This window comes from Heterodontus francisci, chromosome 29 (assembly GCF_036365525.1).
Source record: "Heterodontus francisci isolate sHetFra1 chromosome 29, sHetFra1.hap1, whole genome shotgun sequence".
NCBI lineage: Eukaryota > Metazoa > Chordata > Chondrichthyes > Heterodontiformes > Heterodontidae > Heterodontus > Heterodontus francisci.
Window position 1 is genome coordinate 3,613,449 of NC_090399.1, and position 20,531 is coordinate 3,633,979.

General features: G+C 48.8%; 1 protein-coding gene across 1 annotated transcript in view; it reads right to left on the reverse strand.

Moving 5' to 3' along the window:
* The window catches only part of slc44a4 (solute carrier family 44 member 4), a 115,030-nt gene that overhangs the window by 13,126 nt on the left and 81,373 nt on the right, over window positions 1-20,531 (reverse strand). Inside the window, exons 15-21 of the mRNA XM_068009355.1 lie at window positions 13,279-13,535; window positions 11,923-12,017; window positions 8,087-8,190; window positions 7,918-7,991; window positions 4,995-5,065; window positions 3,340-3,434; window positions 710-794 (exon numbers count right to left, since the gene is read on the reverse strand). Of these exons, the coding sequence (XP_067865456.1) occupies window positions 710-794; window positions 3,340-3,434; window positions 4,995-5,065; window positions 7,918-7,991; window positions 8,087-8,190; window positions 11,923-12,017; window positions 13,279-13,535 (781 nt within the window). The remainder of the gene's footprint in view (window positions 1-709; window positions 795-3,339; window positions 3,435-4,994; window positions 5,066-7,917; window positions 7,992-8,086; window positions 8,191-11,922; window positions 12,018-13,278; window positions 13,536-20,531) is intronic.

Below are 20,531 nucleotides of genomic sequence, written 5' to 3' on the forward strand. Positions count from 1 at the left end.
ATCCAGACAAGACAGTCCCTGGTGTTTTCACTCCCCCTCACTCCCATCCACTATCCCCAGACAAGACAGTCCCTGGTGTTTCCACTACCCCTCACTCCCATCCACTATCCAGACAAGACAGTCCCTGGTGTTTCCACTCCCCCTCACTCCCATCCACTGTCCAGACAAGACAGTCCCTGGTGTTTCCACTCCCCCTCACTCCCATCCACTGTCCAGACAAGACAGTCCCTGGTGTTTCCACTACCCCTCACTCCCATCCACTATCCAGACAAGACAGTCCCTGGTGTTTTCACTCCCCCTCACTCCCATCCACTATCCCCAGACAAGACAGTCCCTGGTGTTTCCACTACCCCTCACTCCCATCCACTATCCAGACAAGACAGTCCCTGGTGTTTCCACTCCCCCTCACTCCCATCCACTATCCAGACAAGACAGTCCCTGGTGTTTCCACTCCCCCTCACTCCCATCCACTATCCAGACAAGACAGTCCCTAGTGTTTCCACTCCCCCTCACTCCCATCCACTATCCAGACAAGACAGTCCCTAGTGTTTCCACTCCCCCTCACTCCCATCCACTATCCCCAGACAAGACAGTCCCTGGTGTTTCCACTCCACCCTCACTCCCATCCATTGCCACCAGAACCTAATTCCTCTCTGAACAGCCGAATAATAGGAAAGGGGACAGCGTACCAAAACTCCGGAATACTTACGGAAGCAGAGGAATAGGGTGTCAACACACATGTTGTAAACACTGAAGAAACCGTGGGCAATCATGTAGGATCCAACCACCAGAGTCTGCAGAACAAGTCACAAAGAAACTCTCGTTAAACCATCTCACGTTCTCCGCCCATCGTGAAGCTATAGGCTGACTGCTACTGGACACACAGGGAAGAATTTACCTCCCCTACAGGTTTTGGGTGAAGGATTGGCAGGGCTATTGAACAACACGACGCAGGTTTGCCGTACACTCTCCAGCCAGGATAAGGGGGATTACAGGAAACTGGAATTCTTTCATGGGATGTGGGCATCACTGGCAAGACTAGCATTTGTTGCCCATTTTTAATTGTCCTTCACAATTTAATGAACCAGATGGGTTTTTACAACAATCGATGACAGCAATGGTGCCATGAAACAGACTAGTTTTCAATTCCAGATTGTTTTTTATGAATTCAATGTTAATTCCACCAGCTGGAATCTGAACCAGCAGCCCCCCCCCCCACCCCGACTCCCCCAGGGATTAGCCTTCGTCTCTGCGTTACTAACTCAGAGACATTAACACTATGCCACCATCTCCGCAGAGCCTTCCCAACTTGCCTGATTCATCCTGTACCCGGTGCCACTGGCATTGAGACTCATAAATCTTTCTGACCAACAGGTCCAACGTAATTTAACTGGCTCATGAACACGGATTCCCAGAGTATTCATCAACCCCATTTAGTCCTTCTCCACCCAATTCCCGAATCTTAGAACATAGAACATAGAACATTACAGCGCAGTACAGGCCCTTCAGCCCTCGATGTTGCGCCGACCTGTGAAACCATCTGACCTACACTATTCCATTTTCATCCATATGTCTATCCAATGACCACTTAAATGCCCTTAAAGTTGGCGAGTCTACTACTGTTGCAGGCAGGGCATTCCACGCCCCTACTACTCTCTGTGTAAAGAAACTACCTCTGACATCTGTCCTATATCTATCACCCCTCAACTTAAAGCTATGTCCCCTCGTGTTTGCCATCGCCATCCGAGGAAAAAGGCTCTCACTATCCACCCTGTCCAACCCTCTGATTATCTTATATGTCTCTATTAAGTCACCTCTTCTCCTCCTTCTCTCTAACGAAAACAACCTGAAGTCCCTCAGCCTTTCCTCGTAAGACCTTCCCTCCATACCAGGCAACATCCTAGTAAATCTCCTCTGCACCTTTTCCAAAGCTTCCACATCCTTTCTATAATGCGGTGACCAGAACTGCATGCAATACTCCAGGTGCGGCCGCACCAGAGTTCTGTACAGCTGCAGCATGACCTCGTGGCTCCGAAACTCGATCCCCCTACTAATAAAAGCTAACACACCATATGCCTTCTTAACAGCTCTATCAACCTGGGTGGCAACTTTCAGGGATTTATGTACCTGGATACCAAGATCTCTCTGTTCATCTACACTACCAAGAATCTTCCCATTAGCCCAGTATTCTGCAATCCTGTTACTCCTTCCAAAGTGAATCACCTCACACTTTTCCGCATTAAACTCCATTTGCCATCCCTCAGCCCAGCTCTGCAGCCTATCTATGTCTCTCTGTACCCGACAACATCCTTCGGCACTATCCACAACTCCACCGACCTTCGTGTCATCCGCAAATTTACTAACCCACCCTTCTACACCCTCATCCAGGTCATTTATAAAAATGACAAACAGCAGTGGCTCCAAAACAGATCTTTGCGGTACACCACTAGAAACTATACTCCAGGATGAACATTTACCATCAACCACCACCCTCTGTCTTCTTTCAGCTAGCCAATTTCTGATCCAAAGCACTAATTCACCTTCAATCCCATACTTCCGTATTTTCTGCAATAGCCGACCTTGGGGAACTTTATCAAACGCCTTACTGAAATCCATATAGACCACATCCACGGCTTTACCCTCATCCACCTGTTTGGTCACCTTGTCAAAAAACTCAATAAGGTTTGTGAGGCACGACCTACCCTTCACAAAACCGTGCTGACTATCTCTAATGAACTTATTCTTTTCAAGATGATTATAAATCCTATCTCTTATAACCTTTTCCAACATTTTACCCACAACCGAAGTAAGGCTCACAGGTCTATAATTACCAGGGCTGTCTCTACTCCCCTTCTTGAACAAGGGGACAACATTTGCTATCATCCAGTCTTCCGGCACTATTCCTGTCGACAATGACGACATAAAAATCAAGGACAAAGGCTCTGCAATCTCCTCCCTGGCTTCCCAGAGAATCCTAGGATAAATCCCATCTGGCCCAGGGGACTTATCTATTTTCACACTTTCCAAAATTGCTAACACCTCCTCCTTGTGAACCTCAATCCCATCTAGCCTAGTAGTCTGTATCTCAGTATTCTCCTTGACAACATTTTCTTTCTCTACTGTAAATACTGACGAAAAATATTCATTTAACGCTTCCCCCATCTCCTCTGATTCCACACACAACTTCCCACTACTATCCTTGATTGGCCCTAACCTATCTCTAGTCATTCTTTTATTCCTGATATACCCCAATTCCCCTTCCTTTAATATCCTCCAATTTACCAGGGCTCTATCCCCACTTCGATCAAACTATCGGCAGCTTGTGTTTTTTTCTCATACCAATATGGGCAGCCAGTAGTAGTTCAGCGTGGGAGCCTGGAATGTCGGATCGGGAATTTTTATCCGCCCAGTGAAGAAGAAAAATGCCAAAACACCTGGAAAATGAAAAACATGGGAAAAGAATTTATTGTAGCTTCAAAATGAAATAGCATCATTTCAGAAACACAAAGACCTCAGATTTATACTGTGAACAAGACAAGCTTTGGTGAATTCCGCTCATTGACAACTCAATTAGTCAGAAGCAGGAATCGCTAATATGCAAGTACGATCAGTATTCTCCAGGTTCCGTTATTCCCAATCCGATTGTGTCCCACCTGAAGTCTTCGCCACTCCTCCTCCATCATCATAAATCTTCCACAACTATGATCATATCCTGAATTCCTCCTATAGAATTCCTCAGCTCTCATATCCCACAACATTCAACACATCTGTCCCAATTCCCCTTAGCTCCCAACCTCCAACAGATCCTGCCTAACCCCTTTTCCACATTCCCTTCCAAATACAGAAACACAGGAACAGGAGACGGCCATTCTGCTTCTCCATAAACATGAGATCATCTGAAGCTCTGCAGTCCGTGTCCCAACTCACACCAAGTCCCGTTCCCCTATCACCCCCTGTACTCACTGACCTACATTAACACACACCAAGTCCCGTTCCCCTATCACCCCCTGTACTCACTGACCTACATTAACACACACCAAGTCCCGTTCCCCTATCATCCCCTGTACTCACTGACCTACATTAACACACACCAAGTCCCGTTCCCCTATCACCCCCTGTACTCACTGACCTACATTAACACACACCAAGTCCCGTTCCCCTATCACCCCCTGTACTCACTGACCTACATTAACACACACCAAGTCCCGTTCCCCTATCACCCCCTGTACTCACTGACCTACATTAACACACACCAAGTCCCGTTCCCCTATCACCCCCTGTACTCACTGACCTACATTAACACACACCAAGTCCCGTTCCCCTATCACCCCTGCACTCACAGACCTACATTGGCTCCCGGTCAAGCAACATCTTAAATTTAAAATTCTCATCCTTGTTTTCAAGTCTCTCCATGCCTCGTCCCTCCCTATCTCTGTAATCTCCTCCTTATTATGAATATAAGATGTTATTTGACCATTGTGTGAGTTCATGTCTGATATATATCCCAACCTCCATCCACCTGCCTTAGCTCTATATTCCTCAACAGTCTTGTCTCAGATTGAAAATGATTGATTGATTGATTGACTGAGTGAGCGTCTACTGCTTTTCTCGGGACTGAGTTCCACACTTTTCCCAGCCGGAGTGTGAAGACGGTTTTCCTAATTCCCCTCCTGAATGGACTGACTGATTTTTTTTAAGGTTCTGCCCCCTTGTCCTCAACTCCAGCGGAAATCATTTCTCTTTATCTATTTCTGATCAATTACTTAATAAATCCTATAAAAACCCTTCTATCCTTCAGTGTGTTGACCCCATTCACACTACTTCCTTCAAGCCAGTCTCTAATTCAACACCCGCTGAATTTCAAGGACAACATTCTGGGATTTTAAGAAGTACGATTAACCCAATCAGAATCTGCTTTGCTGGCCTTTCCTTTAACTCCCAGGTCATGATGGATCTGATCAAATATCGAACTCCCAGTCACTCAGTCTACTTACCCACGCCACCGACAACCAACAGCTTCCCGAAAAACAACAGCAAGTCTGTAATCTTATCCAGTACCACCACTCTGAGGGCAAGGAAACAAGGAGGGTTTTACCCACATTGTCCTGTTACATCGGGATATCATCAGCTCACCTGCCCAGGTACAGGGACCCTGCGGCCAACCCCTCCGTACCCAACCCCGCCAGGTCCTGAGGAATAGAAAGGAGAGGAGAGAGGGGAGTAGGAGGAGTGGGAGTTAGTGGAAATGGAGTCAGTTAGTTATCCAATTCCCTTTTGAAAGTTATTGAATCTGCTTCCACTGCCCTTCCAAGCAGCGCATTCCAGACCCCAACAACTCAGTGGGTCAAAAGAATCATCTCAACATCATCCCTACTGGTTCTTCTGCCCATGGCCCATCATCTGTGCCCTCTGGTTACTGCCCCTCCTTCGCCACCCAATCAAAATCCAGCACTTAGCCAACAAAACCACCACTCACCGCTCCCCCCACCAAAAAAAGACCCCTTTCTCCTCCTCTTCAGGTGAAGATAGTTCACAAGCATTAGTTAGAGGCAACAGGCAGGAATTAAACTGCACCCAGAGCAAGGAGGAAGCTCGGGGAAAGGTGGCAGTAGTGGGGGCTTGGGCAGAGGGATGGGATAGAGACAGAGAGTGGGGCAGGAGGAGGGTAATGGGCAGAGTGATGGGATGGAGACAGAGAGTGGGGGCAGGGGGAGGATAATGGGCAGAGGGATGGGATGGAGACAGAGAGTGGGGGCAGGGGGAGGATAATGGGCAGAGGGATGGGATGGAGACAGAGAGTGGGGGCAGGGGGAGGATAGTGGGCAGAGGGATGGGATGGAGACAGAGAGTGGGGGCAGGGGGAGGATAATGGGCAGAGGGATGGGATGGAGACAGAGAGTGGGGGCAGGAGGAGGGTAATGGGCAGAGGGATGGGATAGAGACAGAGAGTGGGGGCAGGGGGAGGATAATGGGCAGAGGGATGGGATAGAGACAGAGAGTGGGGGCAGGAGGAGGGTAATGGGCAGAGGGATGGGATAGAGACAGAGAGTGGGGGCAGGGAGAGGGTAGGATAATGGGCAGAGGGATGGGATAGAGACAGAGAATGGGGCAGGAGGAGGGTAATGGGCAGAGGGATGGGATAGAGACAGGGAGTGGGGGCAGGGGGAGGGTAATGGGCAGAGGGATGGGATAGAGACAGAGAGTGGGGGCAGGGAGAGGGTAGGATAATGGGCAGAGGGATGGGATAGAGACAGAGAATGGGGCAGGAGGAGGGTAATGGGCAGAGGGATGGGATAGAGACAGGGAGTGGGGGCAGGGGGAGGGTAATGGGCAGAGGGATGGGATAGAGACAGAGAGTGGGGGCAGGAGGAGGGTAATGGGCAGAGGGATGGGATAGAGACAGAGAGTGGGGGCAGGGGGAGGATAATGGGCAGAGGGATGGGATAGAGACAGAGAGTGGGGGCAGGAGGAGGGTAATGGGCAGAGGGATGGGATAGAGACAGAGAGTGGGGGCAGGAGGAGGGTAATGGGCAGAGGGATGGGATAGAGACAGAGAGTGGGGGCAGGAGGAGGGTAATGGGCAGAGGGATGGGATAGAGACAGAGAGTGGGTGCAGGTGTAGGGTAATGGGCAGAGGGATGGGATAGAGACAGAGAATGGGGGCAGAGGGAGGGTAATGGGCAGAGGGATGGGATAGAGACAGAGAGTGGGTGCAGGAGGAGGGTAATGGGTAGAGGGATGGGATAGAGACAGAGAGTGGGGGCAGGAGGAGGATAATGGGCAGAGGGATGGGATAGAGACAGAGAGTGGGGGCAGGAGGAGGGTAATGGGCAGAGGGATGTGATAGAGACAGAGAGTGGGGGCAGGAGGAGGATAATGGGCAGAGGGATGGGCAGAGGGATGGGATAGAGACAGGGAGTGGGGGCAGGAGGAGGATAATGGGCAGAGGGATGGGATAGAGACAGAGAGTGGGGCAGGAGGAGGATAATGGGCAGAGGGATGGGATAGAGACAGAGACTGGTTGTGGGGGGGTGGGGTTGGGGAGTGGTGGGTGGTGGAATCTCACTACCTTACACCCATAAGAAGTGAAGGAAGATGGTAGTGTAGTGATAATGCCACTGAACTAATATCAGGAGGTCCAGGTTAATGCCCTGGGGCACATGGGTTCAAATCTCACCACAGCAGCGGGTGAAATTTAAATTCAATTAATAATAAAAATCTGGATTTGAAAGCTAGTCTCGGTAATGGTGCCATGAATCTAATCATCGGTTGTTGTAAAAACCCATCTGGTTCACTGATGTCCTGCAGAGAAGGAAATCTGCCGTCCTTACCTGGTCTGGCCTACATGTGAGTCCAGACCCACAACAATGTGGTTGACTCTTAAATGCCCTCTGAAATGGCCGAGCAAGCCACTCAGTTGTCAAGGGCAAATGGGGATGGGCAACAAATGCTGACATTGGCACATCCCATGAAAATTGTAATAAAAACAAGTCGGAGCAGGAGTAGACCACTGGGCCCATCGAGACTGTTCCGCCATTCAATACAATCATGGACATTCTTAGGCTTCAACTCCACTTTCCGCTCGCTCTCCTTATCTCTGAGACACTGAAAATCTGTCTATCTCAGTCTTAAAGTTATTCAACGATGGAGCATCCACTCGGGTAGAGAAGTCCAAAGATTCACAACCCTTTGAGCGAAGAAACTTCTCCTCATCTCAGTCCTAAATGATCGCCCCCTTATCCTGAGACTGTGCCCCCGTGTTCTGTTTTCCCCGACCAGCAGAAACAACCTCTCACCCTCCCCTGGACAACGTAGCGGGGCAGCGAGGAGGTGAGGTGACCGCCGACCCTACCAGCTGCGATGAGGCACCGGGCGTAAACCGCGACACTGAGTCAGATATCATGACCGTTTACCTACCTGACCACATTCCTCATTAACAGCTTGAATGCATTTTTGGCTGACACGCAGAAATTTTTACCGTACACAGCGATCTATAATTGGACAGAAAGGAAAGTTGTGATTCATGCGGAGACCATTTGGGTAAGTGAGGTTATTTACTGTAGATGTCAGCAGAGCAACTCCTCACCATAATGTAGGCATTCCGGTTTAAAAACTTGATGAATTTCTCTAGGCACCAGAAGCAGCATTTGAGACAACACATCAGGAATTTGGTCAAAGGGTTATGAACATCTGTGAGAGACAGAGAGACACACACAGAGGGCAATGTTATATCGGGGAATCCACAAATACTTTACAATCAGAGAATGAGGACAGACTTTTAACAGAGTAGAGAAACTCAGACTGTCGTCAATGGTGGTAACCAGAGGACACAGGTTTAAGATAACTGATTAAAAGAGGTGGGCCGGAGATTAGGAAATCATTTTTTTTTAATGATCTGGAACGCGCTGCCTGAAAGGGCTGTGGAAGCGGATTCGATAGTAACTTTCAAAATACAACTGGATAAATGTAAAAGAACACAATTGCAGGGCTATGGGATTAATGGATAGCTCTTTCAAAAGTGCCAGAATGGATACGATGGGCCGAACGGTCTCCTTTTGAGCTGCACTCCACATTTCTATTAGACCGTGAACCCTGGGAGTTGTCACTCGAACGGTGCCTTCTGGAAAACGGCTTCAGGCGTTAATTGCTTCCCTGCGCCCTGATTTTATATGCCAGGGAGAGTTCGGCTGCCAGCAGGTCAGTTCCCATTCACCCGCACAGGCTTCCCTTCGGCCTGACTTTGACCCAACACCGTGTAACAAGAGCACTTTGTAACGTGGCTCCCGATCGCTCAGCCTCGGACAGGACAGACACTTCTCGCACTGACAGCTCAAAGTGCTGAGAATTGGGTACATGGATTTGGCTTGTAACCCCTTGTTCATAGAGGATCAAGGGTTGATTCAAGGGTTCAGTAGGGCAGATAGAAAGAGAAGTTATTTATTCTGGTAGGGAAATTCTAGCGCATGGGTTTTGGGACCCTGATGTTGGGGTGAAATTCAGGTTCTGAGTCCGCACTTGCCGACAGTCGGACGGTGATTTTTTTTCCTGCAGGCAGCCTCCTATTAAAGATGACGGATGAGTCCCTGATGCTGCTGGACAAACGTGAAGCTTCAGCAGCCACTCTGGGAGAGGTGGAGGCTGCTCAGAGAACTCTGGGGAGCCTCCAGGCAAGTAAATTAATAATTCAGGGGCCGTGAGTCGGAGGGGAACCCCCTCTGGCCGGCCCACTGGGACTGTCTTCCCTGGATCTTGACGGGATATGAAGGGAAGATAGGGATAAGCCATCATCTAATGGAATGGCAGAGCAGTTTCAAGGGGCTGAGTGGCCCACTCCAGTCCCCAGGTCCCATTCGGCCCATCATGGCCGTGCCAGCTCTCTGCAAGAGTGACACACCTAGTCCCACCCCTTGCCCTTTTCCCCATAGCTCTTCAGATAATTATCCAACTCTCTTTTGAAAGCCTCGATTGAATCTGCCTCCACCACACTCTCAGGCATTGCATTCCAGATCCTAACCACTCGCTGCGTGAAAAGGTTTTTCCTCCATTTCCTCCAATTAAATATCGGGAAGACTTTAAGCCATTGTTTTCGGTCCCCACCTCAAACTCCGTTCCCTGACTCCATCCTTCTCCCTGGCAGCACTGAGGTTAAGCCAGTCTGCTCACAAACGTGGTGTCACATTTGACTCTGAGATGAGCTTCCAGCCTCATATTCATAACATTACTGAGACTGCCTGTTCTACCTCCGTAACATCAACCGGCTTCGCCCCTGTCTTAGCTCATCTGTTGCTGAAATCCTCATTCATGTCTTTGTTACCTCTCGACTTAACTGTTCAAACTCGCTGCTGGCTGGTCTCTTATATATTCTACCCTCTGTAAATCTGAAATCAGCTCGGCTGTCCATGTCTTAACTCACACCAAATCCCATTCACCTATCACCCCTGCACTCACTTTTAAAACTCTCATCCTTGTTTTCAAATCTCTCCGTGGACCTGCCCCTCCCTATCTCTGTAACCTCCTCCAGCTCCTACACCCCTCCGAGATCTCTGAGCTCTCTAATTCAGGCCTCTTGACTGTCCCTGATTTTAATTCCTCCACCATTGGTGGCTGTGCCTTCAGCTGCCTGTTTCCCGAGCTTTGGAATTCCCTCCCTAAACCTCTCCACCTCACTTTCCTCCTTTAGGACACTCCTTGAAACCTACCTCTTTGACCAAGCTTTTGGTCACCTGATTTAATATCTCCTTATGCGGCTCGGTGTCTAACTTTGTTTTATTACGTTAAAGGAAGGCAGATTATTATCTGAACGACTATAAACTGAGAGAGGGGAATATGCAGCAAGACCTGGGTGTTCTCGTACACAAGTTGCTGAAGGTAAGCATGCAGGTCCAACAGGTGGTAATAAGGGCAAATGGTATGTTGGCCTTCATAGCGAGAGGATTCGAGTACAGGAGCAGGGATGTCTTGCTGCAATTATACAGGACCTTGGTGAGGCCACACCTGGAATATTGTGTGCAGTTTTGGTCTCCTTATCTGAGGAAGGATGTTCTTGCTATCGAGGGAGTGCAGTGAAGGTTTACCAGACTGATTCCTGGGATGGCGGATCTGACGTATGAGGAGAGATTGAGTCGGTTAGGATTATATTCGCTGGAGTTCAGAACAGTGAGGGGGGAATCTCATAGAAACCTATAAATTTTAACAGGACTTGACAGGGTAGATGCAGGAAGGATGTTCCGGATGGTGGGGGAGTCCAGAACCAGGGGTCATAGTCTAAGGATACAGGTAAACCTTTCAGGACTGAGATGAGGAGAGATTTCTTCACCCAGAGAGTGGTGAGCTTGTGGAATTCGCCACCACAGAAAGCAGTTGAGGCCAAAACATTGTATATTTTCAAGAAGGAGTTAGATTTTGCTCTTGGGTTTAAAGGGATCAAAGGATATGGGGGGGAAAGCGGGAACAGGTTACTGAGTTGGATGATCAGCCATGATCATAATGAATGGCAGAGTAGGCTCGAAGGGCCGAATGGCCTACTCCTGCTCCTATTTTCTATGTTTATATAAATCTAAGTTGTTGTTGCTGTCACCATTGCTTCTTTTGCCAATCACCTTACTTCAGTGTCCTCTGGTTCTGGATCATTCCGCCAATGGGAAGAATTTCTCCCCAGCCACTCTGTCCAGTCCCCTCAGTTTTGAATACCTTGATCAAATCACCTTTCAATCTTCTCTCCTCATCAATGTTGGCTTATGATGCCATTAAGTCTCCTCCTTGGTAAAATGCCATTAGGTTTCACTCTAACCAGCCACAAGCTTGATTATAAAGTGACTCGTAGAGTCATAGTCATAGTCATAGAGAGATACAGCACCGAAGCAGGCCCTTCGGCCCATCGGGTCCATGCTGACCATTAACCACCCATTTATACTAATCCTATATTAATCCCATTTTTCCCTCTCACATCCCCACCTTCCCGCAATTCTCCTACCACCTACCCACACTAGGGGCAATTTTTACAATGACCAATTTACCAATCAACCCACAAGTCTTTGGCATGTGGGAGGAAACCGGAGCACCCGCAGGAAACCCACGCTGTCACAGGGAGAACTTGCAAACTCCCAACCCACTCTGAGCTGGATCCCCCTGAAATTATTGGTCCTCACAAATACACAGCAGACCCTGAAATGTCCCCAAGGCAACTAGTTCCACCAGGTTGCAAGATGTCTCAGTCGAACATAAATTACAAGTACAGCAAACGTCCATGCATGTGAAAACAGGCTCAACAGAAGAACTCACGCAAGTCTCTAACTAGACTGGTTTCCCATTGCACTATCACAGTCTCCAGTTATCAGCAGTGCAGATTCTTAAACACACATTCTCCCCCCAACTCAATGTGCGTCAGGCAAAAAAACAAAGTTCTGAGTTTGCGGCTCTTACTTTTCAGCTTGTGGTCCAAGTACTCCAGGATAATTCTTATGAGCTGAATGATGGTCAGGATCAGGGCTCCAAAAGCTAATGAACCAGTGTGATACCTAGAGACATGCAAGTAGTCAACAACGTCAAACCCACGTACAGGTTTACTCACAGCCTGCGTGCAAGGTATGTTCTCCGCACACGTACATTTTAAACTGCATCTCTAGCTCGCTTGATGGTCCCCGTGAGACACATCGAACCCTCATGTAACACCAAGCCACGGAGCCCAGGAGATTCCAGGCTGCACTGGCCAGAAACGCTGAGGCTAAGGGGAAATATTAGTGGTTCCTACTCACTATTCCTGCAATTCCTGCTGGATATCGGGAATATGGATTTTAGGCAAGGTTGGATCATGGTTCCTTCTGCTTCAAATAGCCGGGACGCTATTCTCTAGAAAGGACTCGGGAGGTGAACCAATAGAAGGCGAGATGAAGCCAGACGAGAGGAGGCTTGTGGAGGTCCCTCCAGCCCTACAACCCTCCAGGTGGTCTGCACTCATCTAATTCTGGCCTTGAGCATTCCTGATTTTAATCATTCCACCATCAGCTACCACGCCTTCAGCTGCCTGGGTCCGAAGCTTTGGAATTCCTTCCCGAAACCTCTCCGACTCTCTACCTCACTTTCCATCCCAACTTCAAGAAGAAGGAAGAAAATAGACTTGCAGGTTTACGGGGATTGAGCGGGGTAGTGGGACCGACTGGATAGCTCTGTGCAGAGCTGGCACAGACTAGATAGGCTGAATGGCCTCCTCTGTACCGTACATGACTCTAAGACACTCCTTAAAACCTACCTCTTTGACCAAGCTTTTGGCCACCTGCCCTAAGAGCTCCTTATGTGGCTCAGTGTCAAATTTTGCTTTAAAAAGCTCCTGTGAAGTGTCTTGTGATGTTTTATTACATTAAAGATGATCCACCAGTTAGACAATACCTGATTTATTCCATTCACCTGCCTTGGCTCCACATTCCTCGATACACTTGTCCAGCAAAAAAAACACTCAATCTCAGAAGTAAAATGATTGATTGATTGAACTCCAGCTCCTGCTTTTTAATGGGAGAGAATTCCACCCTTCTCCCAGCCTTTGTGCGAAGAAGTGTTCCCCAACATCCCTGCTGAATGGCCTGGCTCGGACTTTGAGTTTATGTCCCATTGACCTCAACTCCCGCACCAAAGGAAAACATTTTGATCAATTCCTTTCCAAATCTGAATAAACCCTTCTATCCTTCGACCTGTACCAGTTGGGTCAAATGGGCCGTTTCTAAAATCTGTCACAATTCTAGATATTGACCAGGCTAGATATTCAAAAGGAACGGAGGAGCTCACCTGAGACTCCGAATGAAGGCACTGGAAACAGCAAAATAGGGAATGTCTTTGGGTTTCTTGAAGGCCCAGTAGTAGGAGGCAAAGGCCCCAGCCAGAGTACACTGACCCAGGGCAATGACAAAGTTCATGCACCACAGGAAGCCAATAACGTTGTAGATCTGTAGGTTGAAGAGGTTGCGCTGCAAGATTCCCTCGTCATTGTATTTGTAGAAGACGCACTTCACCCCTTCACAGTTGTACTCGGAGGCGTTGAAATTCTACAGAAGGAACAAACAGGAACAGGGATCCAATCACACTTTATAAAGATTGTCCCACAAAAAAAAAAGCTAGTCTAATGATGGCCATGAAACCATTGTCGATTGTTGTAAAAACCCATCTGATTCACTAATGTCTGTTAGGGAAGGAAATCTGCCGTCCTTACCTGGTCTGGCCGACATGTGACTCCAGCCCCACAGTGATGTGGTTAGCTCTGACATGCCCTCTGAAATGGCCTAGCAAGCCACTCAGTTGTACCTAACCGCTACGAAGTCAATAAAAATGAATGAAACCGGACGGACCACCCGGCATCGACCCAGGCACCGGAAACGACAACAGCAAACCCAGCCCTGTCGACCCTGCAAAGTCCTCCTTACTAACATCTGGGGGCTTGTGCAAAAGTTGGGAGAGCTGTCCCACAGACTAGCCAAGCAACAGCCTGACAGAGTCATACTAACCGAATCGTACCTTACAATGTCCCAGACACTGCCATCACCATCCCCGGGTATGTCCTGTCCCACCGGCAAGACAGACCCACCAGAGGTGGCGGCACAGTGGTATACAGTAGGGAGGAAGTTGCCGTGGGAGTCCTCAACATCGACGCCGGACCCCATGAAGTCTCATGGCATCAGGTCAAACATGGGCAAGGTAACCTCCTGCTGATTACCACCTACCGCCCTCCCTCAGCTGATGGCTCAGTACTCCTCCATGTTGAACAGCACTTGGAGGAAACACTGAGGGTGGCAAGGGTGCAGAATGTACTCTGGGTGTGTGACTTCAATGTCCATCACCAAGAGTGGCTCGGTAGCACCACTACTGACCGAGCTGGCCGAGTCCTAAAGGACATATCTGCTAGACTGGGTATGCGGCAGGTGGTGAGGGAACCAACAAGAGGGGAAAACATGCTTGACCCCGCCCTCACCAATCTGCCTGCCACAGATGCATCTGTCCATGACATTATTGGTAGGAGTGACCACCGCACAGTCATTGTGGAGACAAAGTCCCGCCTTCACATTGAGGATGCTCTCCGCCATGTTGTGTGGCACGACCACCGTGCTAAATGGGATAGATTTTGAACAGGTCTAGCAATGCAAAACTGGGCATCCATGAGGCGCTGTGGGCCATCAGCAGCAGCAGAATTGTACTCAACCACAATCTGTAACCTCATGGCCCGGCATATCCCCCATTCCACCATTACCGTCAAGCCAGGAGACCAACCCTGGTTCAATGAAGAGTGCAGGAGGGCATCCCAGGAGCAGCACAAGGCATACCTCAAAATTAGGTGTCAACCTGGTGAAGCTACAACCCAGGACTATCTGCATGCCAAACTGTGTAAGCAGCATGCGATAGACAGAGCTAAGCGATCCCATAACCAACGGATCAGATCTAAGCTCTGCAGTCCTGCCACATCCAGCCGTGAATGATGGTGGACAATTAAACAATTAACTGGAGAAGGTGGCTCCACAAATATCCCCATCCTCAATGATGGGGGAGCCCAGCACATCAGTGCGAAAGATAAGGCTGAAGCATTTGCAACAATCTTCAGCCAGAAGTGCCGAGTTGATGATCCATCTCGGCCTCCTCCTGAAGTCCCCAGCATCACAAATGCCAGACTTCAGCCAATTCGATTCACTCCGCGTGATATCAAGAAACGCCTAAAGGCACTGGATACTGCAAAGGGTATGGGCCCTGACAATATTCTGGCAATAGTACTGAAGACCTGTGCTCCAGAACTTGCCACGCCCCTAACCAAGCTGTTCCAGTACAGCAACAACACTGGCATCTACCCTGCAATGTGGAAAATTGCCCAGGTATGTCCTGTACACAAAAAGCAGGACAAACCCAAACCGGCCAATTACCGCCCCATCAGTCTACTCTCAATCATCAGTAAAGTGATGGAAGGTGTCATCAACAGTGCCATCAAGCAGCACTTGCTTCGCGATAACTGCTCCGTGACGCTCAGTTTGGGTTCCGCCAGGGCCACTCAGCTCCTGACCTCATTATAGCCTTGGTTCAAACATAGACAAAAGGGCTGAACTCAAGAGGAGAGGTGAGAGTGATGCCTTTGACATCAAGGCAGCATTTGACTGAGCATGGCATCAAGGAGACCTAGAAAGCAAAGGTCAATGGGAATCAGGGAGAAAACCCTTTGCTGGCTGGAGTCATACCTAGCGCAAAGGAAGAGGGTTGTGGTTGTTCAAGGTCAATCGTCTGAGCTCCAGGACATCACTGTAGGAGTTCCTCAGGGTAGTGTCCTAGGCCCAACCATCTTCAGCTGCTTCATCAATGACCTTCCTTCAAACATAAGGTCAGAAGTGGGGATGTTCGCTGATGACTGCATGATGTTCAGCACACTTCGCAACTCCTCAGATACTGATGCAGTCCGTGTAGAAATGCAGCAAGACCTGGACAATATCCAGGCTTGGGCTGATAAGTGGCAAGTAACATTCGCGCCACACAAGTGCCAGGCAATGACCATCTCCAACAAGAGAGAATCTAACCATCTCCCCTTGACATTCAATGGCATTACCATTGCTAACTCCCCCACTATCAACATCCTAGGGGTTACCATTGACCAGAAACTGAACTGGAGTCGCCATATAAATACTGTGGCTACAAGAGCAGGTCACAGGCTAGGAATCTTGCGGCGAGTAACTTACCTTCTAACTCCCCAAAGCCTGTCCACCATCTACAAGGCACAAGTCAGGAGTGTGATGGAATACTCTGCACTTGCCTGGATGGGTGCAGCTCCAACAACACTCAAGAAGCTCGACACCACCCAGGACAAAGCAGCCGCTTGATTGGCACCCCATCTACAAATATTCACTCCCTCCACCACTGACGCACAGTGGCAGCAGTGTGTACCATCTGCAAGATGCACTGCAGCAATGCACCAAGGCTCCTTAGACAGCACCTTCCAAACCTGCAAACTCTACCAACTAGAAGGACAAGGGCAGCAAATACATGGGAACATCACTACCTGCAAGTTCCCCTCCAAGCCACACACCATCCTGACTTGGAACTATATCACCGTTCCTTCACTGTCGCTGGGTCAAAATCCTGGAACTCTCTTCCTAACAGTACTGTGGGTGTACCTACTCCAAATGGATTGCAGCGGTTCAAGAAGACAGCTCACCACCACCTTCTCAAGGGCAATTAGGGATGGGCAATAAATGCTGGCCTGGCCAGCGACGCCCACATCCCACGAATAAATTTAAAAAAAACTTCCATCTTATCCATTTACCACATTAACCCACTTGCTTTTCATTCATTTACAGGCTGCGGGCACCACTGGCAAGGCCAGCCTTCTTTGCCCAACCGTAACTGCCCTCAAGGTGGTGGTGGTGAGCTGCCATCTTGAATACAACTGAGTGGCTTGCTAGGTCATTTCAAAGGGCAGTTAAGAGTCAACCTCATTTCAGTGTGTCTGGAGTCACATGCAGGCCAGCAGATTTCCTTCCCTGAAGGACATTAGGTGAACCAGATGTTTTTTTTTTTTAAACAACAATCGCTGATAGTCTCAGTAATGGCGATCACGAAACTAGCATTTCATTCAGAATTATGAATGGAATTTAATTCCACCAGCAGCCATGGTGAGATTTGAACCGGTGTCTCTGGATTAGTCTGGGCCTCTCCATTACTAGTCCAGTAACATAACCACTTTGCTGCCGTAGCCCCCGCTTCAGTTGAATGCCAACCATTGCCAAGTTCACCCCTTCACTTGGCTGCCACAGGTCTGCCCCACAAAGCTTCGGGTGAGCAGGTTTTACTAGAGTGGGAAAAGATGGTTCTCCCTCGTCCCAAGTCAGAGCATTACTGGTGCCCCAAACTGGAGGGGCAGACTGTCTGGAACAGCAATCACCCCCCGTGGTGAAGTCCTGACATCACTTTGTTTTGGCTGCTTCTGACATTGGGCAGCAAACTCTCTAATCCAGATGTCAAATCAGCAAAAAATAAATTAAATTCCAAGAACCCAAATAACAGCTGCACAGCAAGTTGAAGAGTAATTTCAGGAAGATACAGCGATAAAATTCTTCCTGATGTCACAGTAAATTGTTAGGGCTTCCCCCCAACCACCACCCCCGCCCAAGTACAACACAATTTCTAAATTTACAGATAACCCCAAATTGGGTGGATAGTCAATACTGAGGAGGGCTGCAACAAGTTAATAAACTTATAAATTAATAAACTTGTAGACTGGACAAATGATTGGTAAATGAAGTTCAGCACAGGTAAATGTGAGCTAGTACGTTTTGGTAAGAAGAATAGGGAGGTCACTTACTATTTGGGCGGCACAGTGGCGCAGTGGTTAGCACCGCAGCCTCACAGCTCCAGGGACCCGGGTTCGATTCTGGGTACTGCCTGTGTGGAGTTTGCAAGTTCTCCCTGTGTCTGCGTGGGTTTTCTCCGGGTGCTCCGGTTTCCTCCCACAAGCCAAAAGACTTGCAGGTTGATAGGTTAATTGGCCATTCTAAATTGTCACTAGTATAGGTAGGTGGTAGGGAAATATAGGGACAGGTGGGGATGTTTGGTAGGAATATGGGATTAGTGTAGGATTAGTATAAATGGGTGGTTGATGTTCGGCACAGACTCGGTGGGCCGAAGGGCCTGTTTCAGTGCTGTATCTCTAATCATAATCATTACTTGGAAGGTGCGAGTGTAGGTGGGATAGAGGAACAGAGGGATTTCGGAGAACAAATACACCAATCACTAAAAGTTACGCCACTGGTTAACTCGGCCATTTAAAAAAAGCAAACCAAGAACTAGGATCTATTTCCAGAGGGATAGAATTGAAAAGTAGGGAGGTTATACTGAACCTGTATCAAACCTTAGTTAGATCACACTGAGAGTACTGTGGCAGTTCTGGTCTTCATGTTATAAAAAGGATACAGAGGCACTGGAGAGGGTGCAGAGAAAATTTACAAAGATGATACCAGAAATGCATGGGTAAACATATCAGAAATAGATTGACAGGCTGGGTCTCTCTTCTCTTGAAAAAAGAAGTGCTGAGGGGAGACCGAACAGAGGTTTTTAAAATTATGAAAGGTTTTGATAGAGTGGAGACAGAGAGAATGTTTGCTCTTGTAGAGAAGAGAATAACTAGAGGTCATCGATAGAAGACAGTCAGCAAGAAATCCAATCAGGAATTCAGAAGAAACTTCTTTACCCGAAGAGTGGTGAGAAGGTGGAGCTCACTGCCGCAGGGAGTGGTTGAAGTGAATAGTACAGAGGCATTTAAGGGGAAGCTAAACAAGCATATGAGGGAGAAGGGAATAGAGGGTTACAGTGATAGATTGAGATGAGGAAAGATGGGAGGAGGCTCGAGTGGAGCATTAAAATCCGGCACGGACTGGTTGGGCTGTTTCTGTGCTGTTCATCCAACATAATCAGATGTTGTGCTGGGAAAATTCATGTACTTAAAATGATAATCCTAAACAACTGGTTGTTTTCTCATGCCTAACTTGGTTTGTGATCTTTAAGCTGGATTGGTGTCAGAAACGAGAACAAGGGGAATCAATTTGGCCAAAGGGGACATTGTGACCATGTGATTTGGCCCCACTGTAATCGTCAGAAGATTATTCGCCAATGGCGGGGGGGGAGGGGGGGGGGGAAAGGTGGGAAAAGGAGGAGGAACCAATCCTGAATACATCACAAGCCAACACTTCAACGACCCTGGTCAAAACTATCTTTCCTTCACCAACTGCATCCTCCCTCTGCCTCCGGCCACACCGTTCTCCAGGGATCTCCATTGGCCCCATTCATCCCCCGGGGTCTCCATTCGCCCCACCCATCCCCGGGGGGTCCATTCGCCTCTCCCATCCCCCGGGGGGGTCTCCATTCGCCCCACACATCCCCCGGGGGGTCTCCATTCGCCTCACCCATCCCCTGGGGGGGGGGGGTCTCCATTCACCCCACACATCCCCCGGGGGATCTCCATTCACCTCACCCATCCCCCAGGGGGGTCTCCATTCGCCTCACCCATCCCCCGGGGGAATCTCCATTCGCCTCACCCATCCCCCGGGGTCTCCAATCGCCTCACCCATCACCCGGAGGGTCTCCATTCGCCCCACACATCCCCCGGGGGGGGGTTCTCCATTTGCCCCACACATCCCCCGGGGGGGGGTCTCCATTTGCCCCACTCATCCCCCCGGGGATCTCCATTCGCTTCCTCCCCCCAGAAAGACACAGGAGCCTGCCCCGCACTCTCCTCAATTAGGCCGAGATGGATAGAGGTTCGATGGGTAAGGGTATGAGGGATATGGAGCAAAGGTGAGTAAATTGGAGTTGAATGGCTCAATGGGCTGATTGGCCACCTCCTGTCCAATGAGCAGAATGCTAAGTATGACAATGGCTTCAGCACTGATTAGGAGCTTCCAGGCTTGCGGGACCCAAGTACACAGTGGACAAGCTCTTAGCCACAAAGGTAGTCATGGAATCATAGACAGTTTAAGGCACAGAAAGAGGCCACTTGGCCCATCGGGTCTGTGCCGGCCGAAAAACAATCCACCTATTCTAATCCCACCTTCCAGCATTTCGTCCGTAGCCCTGCAGATTACGGCTTTTGAGGTGCATATCCAGACTCCTTTTGAATGAGTTGAGGTTCTCTGCCTCAGCTACCCTTTCAGGAAGTGAGTTCCAGGCCCCCCCCCCCACCAACCAACAACCCGCGCGGTGAAAAGCTTTATCCTCATCTCCCCTCTAATTTTTCTACCAATTACTTTAAATCTATGCCCCCTCATCACTGACCTCTCTGCTAAGACCCTTCACCTCCACTCTATACAGGCCCCTCAAAATTTTGTGCATTTCAATCAGATCTCCCCTCAACCTTCTCTGTTCCAAGGAGAACAACCTCAGCCTATGTAATCTTTCCTCATCGCTGCATTTTTCCAGTCCGACGACTTTGCTGTTCAATGGAAGCAACAGCAGTAAAGTCATTGGGAAAAATTACTCAACTTAAATGGTAATTCTTCACTTTATTCCTACCAATTAGTCCCAGC